General features: G+C 27.9%; 1 protein-coding gene across 1 annotated transcript; it reads right to left on the bottom strand.

Moving 5' to 3' along the window:
* Window positions 1-451: 451 nt before the first annotated feature.
* LOC100164853 lies at window positions 452-6,331 on the bottom strand. Its single transcript, XM_001946643.5, has 3 exons — window positions 5,576-6,331; window positions 4,620-4,866; window positions 452-642 (listed from the first exon to the last, which is right to left on the bottom strand). The coding sequence occupies exons 1-3, from the start codon at window positions 5,693-5,695 to the stop codon at window positions 467-469; spliced, it is 543 nt and encodes a 180-aa protein (XP_001946678.2). The 5' UTR covers window positions 5,696-6,331; the 3' UTR covers window positions 452-466.
* Between the last annotated feature and the right edge of the window lie 1,764 nt (window positions 6,332-8,095).

The raw sequence follows: 8,095 nt of genomic DNA, 5'->3' as shown, positions 1-8,095 counted from the left end.
GAATCGAAATCTTATATTGACCACTATTATAATATAAACTAAAAGCTAGTTTAACAGTGTACCTAATATTGAAAAAAAATATTTCCAAGATAAAAAAATTAATTTTGATGTTTAAATTGTTTATAAAAAATGTAGGACAAGATTTAATTCATTATGAGCATAATGAATAATATAAGTGGAAAACCCCAAAAGTTAATACAAAAATAAAATACTCATATAATAATTGAAGAGTTTCCACAACATTATATTAATTTGTTTATTATTATTAGTAAATATAGTTACATAATAATTTAAATACATTTTATTCGATTCTATGGTATAACCATAAACAAAATTGAAATTTGTCAAATATATGATTTTTGTTTTACACAAAAAATTGATTAATAATTGTATAATTACTTAAATCATATACAAATATATTAACAGTTATAAATATGTATAAATATTTGGGTAATAGATACTTATTTTATTTATTTTTCTGTAGCTTCTTTCCATTCTTTTTTTGTAAAGCTTTGTTTTCTTTTTCTTGCTTTTCTAGTATTTTTAAAGCTTGAGCTTTCTCTTTCTTGTTTGGGAAATTTTGTTTTTCCCATTTTTTATAAATATTTTTGAGTTTTCCATATCTTGTATTAAGTTGTCTCACTAAAAATAAAATATTTAATATTAGTTCATTTTTTAATACTATACATTTATAAGCAACTACACATTTAAATAAACCGTAGTTAATGTTTTCATAAATTATCATGAATCAAAATATTCATAAAACAATCATTTAAAAACCCTAACCAGTCAGTTAGTATTGGCACTATGGCCGTTACAATACGAAGCGCTGCTTTTACTATGTATGGTGCACCAATACCATCACGTTTCCGCAGGCGTAGATCTATTAATATAGAATGGTGGGGTTAAACTAGGTAAAAAATATCCCTAGTAAAAAATCCCTAGTAAAAAATATCCCTGTATATATTATATACAATATACCGGATAGTCGATTGTGGTCAAAAATTATTCTCGAAAAATTAACAGACAGCGTTTTTGGAAACTAACCTACCAGACACACATTGATATTTCCAACAGTCAACCGCCTTACGGACAACCACGTTTCTCCCTTCTTTTTCAAGTTATTAACCCCTCCTGATTATATTTTACATTTTTTTTATTATCAATAATTATAATAATTTCAATTAAATCATACAACAACCCTGTTACCAGCTTTATATACATTCATTTTAACTAAATGTTTAGTTTAAGTTAAACTAACCTTTGTAAGTTATTGTTATATCAACAATATTTTTTATTAATTAAATAAAATATATAAATATATAAATCACGTTCAAGAGAACTATTTTATTGGAATTTTTAAAATAATAGAAGATTACATAACCAACCACTACCTACTTATAATATGATACCAAAAACAATTAATAGTTTGAAATTAAATACCTAACATAATATAATTCAATGGTTTAAATATCAATAGGATATATTTTAGAACAAATAAATACGTCACTTATGTATCAATCTGTACAGTTATACACAGTAAAAAATAAAGGAAGAAAAAGATAATTGGGGGTAGATACGTGAATAAGTTACAAAATAATTCACATTGTTTTATTTTTTATTTTTGCCGAACCTTATCTTGGGATATTAAATTAAAGGACAGTAAAATCGTAAGATCACGTCTCCATTTTAAATTTTTGATGAAGATTTCCTGGAAGTGAACGGGTTATTATATAATCTAGGCTTAAAGTATACCAATAAATATAGTGTTGCATAAATCTTTGTGTCAGATAGTTTTCAAACATAGGTATTACATTAATTATTCATAATATACAGTTACTTACATTGTTATTTACCGGATCAAATGTCATGGAACCGTTTATATTATATATTATTTTAATTTTCTGAAATCGTTACTGACTAAAAAAAATATGATAGGTTTGTACAATGTACAATGTAAGTACCTGTATATTATGAATAATTAATGTAATACCTATGTTTGAAAAGTATCTGACACTAAGATTTATGCAACACTATATTTATTGGTATACTTTAAGGTTCCTCGACATTTGATCCGGTAAATAATATCCGGCGACAAATGATCCGCGTCGTTAGATCCAGTGCAAAAATATCATGTACTCAAATTAACCGGGTTAAAAATATCCGGTATTTTATAAATAATATAAATGTAGGTATAATAATTGTAGGATAAATATAATTGTGTTTCTATGGTAAATAAATAATATATATATATATATATATATATATATATATATATATATATATATATAATAATCTTCTTTTCCTCCGTACAGGACGTCCAATCCAAGTTATTTCGTACGTTGCATTTATGTATAATTATACATATATAATTGCATTAAATTAAAAATAATTAAAAGTAATACTATAATACCTGATTCACTGTCTGTTGTAGTATGACATCGGCCTTTACAAAAAAATGTCTTATACTCCGTGCAACGCCACACAATTTTTTCATCGTATTTTTGATGTATGTTATGTAAATATCCATTTAATAATAAAAGTGTTTTGCCTTTTTGACTTATAACAAATTCGAGTGGCATATTTAATTTTATGAAAAATAATGTCGAATAAAATTTAATAAAACCTTACAGGTGTTAATGTGTTGAAGTTGTGTTGTGTTGTGTTGTGTTGTAGTGTGTTTGTATTGATACAATACGAAAACCAGAAAACTGATAATCGCCGGTTATCGATGTCACGGGATATTTTTGATGCCGGTTATTTTGTCGCCGGGTTATTATCTACCGGATCATTTGTTGCCGGATATTATTTATCGGATCAAATGACGTGTCACGAATATAAACTATTAACGTTAGTTTGAGTTAACAATATTACCATTTATAGGTACTCATATTTTGTACATTTTAATATTATATTTACAGTTTACACTGAGCAACATATTATACCAGTTGTATTTACTATATATTTTAAAAGTTATACATTCATGATACTAGCTTTACTATATTATTGACAAAACATTTAATGAATAAACTCATTCAAACCCAGCATGGACGTTGTTATTTCTGGACATCAAACAATCAAAACTCCAAAATTTTTGCGTAGGTACCTAATCGTTCACATACATTTTAACAAATCAACAGTTATTTAATACTAGCATGGAAAATCAATGGTATCATTCACAATTTTATAAGTACATAGTCTTATTCAAATTTCAAATGAGGTATGAAACGTCAACGTTAGTATATCAAAGCCGCTTATCATTTTAAAACAGAATAATATAATATCAAATCGATCGGATTTTGGTAGCATGGTTTTATATACAAATTGATGCAAATTGCTTAAGTATAAATTACTCATAATTATATCGCATACCTACTAATATTTAACCGTTTCATAATTGAAAAATAAACTTACTAAAATCAAATTCCGATAAAATCGACTTGTAAAAATATATTATATTTTGAAAATTGCAACGTGATTGTATAAAGAAATACAACAACTGTAGGACAAATTTAGTACGACCAAATAACCAATAACCAATTATTATATGAGACAAAATACCTAATTTGGTATACCGTATAAAGTGTGTACTGTTACGGCTCTGAGATAAAAGACCAGTCTAGTTTCGATTTATTTGATGTCCCAAAATACAAATAACTAAGCTATTATTATATTATATTTCTTTTAATAACTGACTTTATCTTATTATTTATAATCGTTGAATCTATATTCTATATATATAAAAATAAGTGTACATTTTGAATACATTTTATAACTCAAGACCCACAAAACTGATTTCGATAAACCGATTTCAGGGCATATTAAGATTGATATGTAGATGATTTCTGTGAAGTTTGTACGCTGTGCGATAGGTGGTTCCAGAGTTATGGCCTCTTAAGTGCACACCTGACGACATGGCCAAAAACAACAAGTTAAGTTGCGGATTAAAATAATAATAGTGTATTGTATATTGCTTTCTATTGGTTACTGGCACCTTTATTGATTTGTATTATTATTTTTTGTCAATATGTTATATATTATATCTTCTAACTATATAAATGTGAAATGAAAATCTTTGTACAGGTTCAGCTCTGGAACTACTTATCAGATCTTTTTTTTAAACGAAAGAGTATATCACGGAGAAGGTTATTATGAAACAACATTTTAGAAAAATCCACCGGAAAAGTAGGAAATCTGAATGTCAAAAATACAACAGTGACGCAACAGGTTAAGTTACGATTTTGTATTAATTGATTATATTAATCCACCATAGGTAAAATACGACAAACTGGAAATAATGTTGATACTTTAGAGTTAAATCATACACTTACGTACAAACTAGGGGTCCGCGATCTACAGCAGGTAGATTGCCTACCTGATAGTATACTGCTGCGAATCAGAATTTTTATTCCGGCAACGGAAAAGTTAAGATTAATTTTAAACATCATACACCGAATATTAAATAACGAATTGAACAAAGTTTGAGTCATATAGAGTTAGTACATTTAACGGGCAACGAAGTGCACGGGTTCAGCTTGTTCCATATAATATAAAGTTAATAATATGCCATAGAATACTTTTAAAATAATATATTTGAACTAGGTACTAAAATTATTTACCTGCGTATTTTCTTAATATCGAAAACACATTTTTCAAATACTTTGCAAATGATTTATTATCCATGATATGGTCGATTATAATGTTACTAATTTCGGTTAGTTGATCCTTGACCGTGTCTGTCATTGATCCAAATTTTTTTTCTAAATCATCTTTTCGTAATCTTAACGTTTCCTTATGTACCTCAGCACGTTTGGACAAATTAGCTATCCGGTTTTCCGTTGCTTTTCCAGCTTCTACTAGCACATTCTATCCGAACAATAAATTATAATAATAAATAGGAAGACATCACTGATTAATTATTATGTCTATAATTCCACATAAAAACTAGCTGAATTCATACAATCTTTGGATATTATTTTTATAGTGGAAATCATATTTTTAAAAAGAAAATTTTCGTCCGTAAAATATGAAAAATACCTACTACGTCGAAATAAATATTTAAAAAATCGGTGTATAGCTATAAATTATACGTGTCAGGAATCCATCACCTGCATGAATATTATACAGTGAACAGATAGATTTACAATTTACGAATACACATTCGTACAATAGTTGACAATACTACATGTATTATGTTGGTAGGAGTAGGTACCAACATGTATTAATATTAAAAAATAAATAAATCGTAGCTATAGGTATTGTTAATTCGTTTTTTGTCATTTTTCTTTTTTTTACAGATTACGATCGCACGATGTATGAATGTCCGGCCGTTTGTGTATGGTTTCCGGTTTGTATGGTCGATAAATTATTAATGTTACGCAAAGAATCGGAAAAGATTTCGAATTTCTGGCAGAAACGTGAAAATATACACAATGTACATTCTAGATGAACGTCATAATATTTTATCAAACAAAGTATAACGTTAAATTTAAATTCGTGCCGAATACCATGTCCATGGAAAGAACCCAAGATAATATAATACATCATAGTTTATTATATTCATATGGAAACTCACGTCGACGGCCAAAATCGCAATGGATAACGTCAAAATCGTCCGGATGTGTACCATTATAAAGGTGTGTTGTTTGCCCGCGACACTATAGTCGATTGCGATTGTGTTTATCGAAATATTCATGTGACATTGCGACGGCTGCTTTAACTTTTTTTTGTATTTTTAGTGTTTTCGAAAAAAAAACATTTTCACAACGCCAACTACTATATTTGAATATAAAAACAAAATAATCGTTCGCATATGGTTATTGGTACGTTTATCGAGTATTTTCAGGTTTTTTGTTTTAACGCGTTAAATAGAAGCTGTATATGTGAACAATAACTATGCTGAGGAAAAATATTTGCATAATAATAATGAATAATGGAAATTGTGCATCAGTACAGTACATTTTTTTTTTTACAAAACAAAACAAATAACAAACAGATTTTCTTTTGCGGCTAGAATCGATACCACTCTACATCACGCGTATGACTGATAAACCTGTATTTCGACAGATTGTCAAAGGTGTTAATGCATGAAGGACTGAAATTAAATTTGAGTAAAAAAACAGCCTGTTGAAGCTGATTAACTCTATATCCACACGGTTTGAGTAGAGATAATCGCAATCCATCGAAATCACGCTTTAGTTTTAATTCATCGTGTTATTGTATTTATTGCATTTTGACGTTGATATTACAGGTATATTGCGATCGCATTTTTTAAATTACGTATTTATAAACTATTTATAAATATGTATTATAATACACTCGTATAACTTTCGGATCACGTATATACAAAATATACATATAACTGCTATTTATCTTAGATTTATTATACATAAACAATATAAAATATAAATCAGGTAATAATGTTACTATCAATATTTTCCAGTTTAAATAATATATACGTCCGTGTCAAATAATTGTATGCTAATAAATAATATATACTTAAATAATATTGCCCATATAATTCGTTAAATAATATTGAGATTAAATAATTTAGGTTTTGTACCTATATAGCTACTACTAAACGCTCGTTATCACAAATCTCAAAATTACTTGAAAATTCCTTTCAGTAAACGCTTGCACTTCATATCACCTTAAAGACAAATATAATGATAACATAATTATAGTAAACGTTATTTGTAGATGTCTACTGAATATAAACATAACGTTTAGTGTAACTTAACCCGACCATTTGTCTATAGTCATTTGTCAAATAATGATGTTTGGATAAGTATGCAATATTATTATGTTAAAGTTTTGATTGGATCATAGTTTCAAGTTTGAAACCAAGTTATATAAGTATGACGAGAATGTTATTATTATTTGCTCATAATAGGTAGGTGGAATTATATCTGCATGTACCTATATGAACTCCACACTTCCACAGTTACCAACAACGCACATATTTTTATTTATCTTTACTTAATAATAGGCTATTTTAATTTCTAAACAGTTGACACTGCTTAAAAAAAATAATAAAATACTTAAGCAAAATTATTATACTTAATAATTATTTTTACAAATTATAATTAGTTACCAACATACTTATCATAGATAAATATAGATCGATAACAGGCGCGGATCCAAGGGAGGGGGGGGAGCAAGGGGCCATGCCCCCCCCCCCGTAGACTTGTGGATTTTCTATTATATCTATTTTCGGCAGCCGATAAAATGTATTGTTATGCCGATAGGGTTTCGGCCGTGTCCGTTTTCATCGTTCGCCGTCAAAAAGCTTATCTAATCTAATCGAATATTTAAACTTGTTTGATGCAATAAAATGTCTGGCTGTTTGTAGTACCTATCTATTTTATTATTGACGATATTTATTGTGTAATGATAATTTGTTAGTTGACATATAGCTACGATACAATATGCACGCAGCCGCTGTAACTGTCGATAATCAACATCAAACGTGACACGTGTATAAGATAAATTGTCGGCTTCTACATTAATAAATTAATTAACAAACCAATTAAGAATGGTGTTTATTTTTTTTCTTCTTATTTTTATATCCTGTATACAAAATTTCTTCCAGAAGGAGTGTTTCGATTTCAACATATAGTACCTTATCCTTTAGCAAATTAGATCAAGCTGGTACTTTAATAGAGAAGTCATTTTTCGATTTTCTCAATAGTTATTTAATGCCACGGGAAAAACCAACGGAAAATTGCGAAAAAAACGCTAAAAAAAAGGATTTTAATTTCTAACGCTTTGCTTATCACCATAGAAACGAATAAAAAACTATAATATTTTAATATTAATTCAACTTACATGATAAAATAAACAATAACAAAATATAAAATATCCAGACTGACAAACCGTCTCCGCTCAGAATCGTTTTTCTTATACAATGATATTATATCATTGAATTCAAGTCTACTACAACCATTATACAATGACCCACTTGTAATCTACTGTACAGCAGAGCGACATCCACTTACCTGCTTTTTTTTCTTTATAACTTTACTAAAATATTTCTAAAAGAAATATTATTACATTTTATTTTAGTAATCATAATTATAATAGAAAGGTTTAACCC

The sequence above is a fragment of the Acyrthosiphon pisum genome, chromosome A1 (genome assembly GCF_005508785.2).
Source record: "Acyrthosiphon pisum isolate AL4f chromosome A1, pea_aphid_22Mar2018_4r6ur, whole genome shotgun sequence".
NCBI classification, from domain to species: Eukaryota; Metazoa; Arthropoda; class Insecta; order Hemiptera; family Aphididae; genus Acyrthosiphon; species Acyrthosiphon pisum.
The sequence above is the reverse complement of the archived record's forward strand: the minus strand, read 5'-3'. Positions and strand labels throughout refer to the sequence as shown.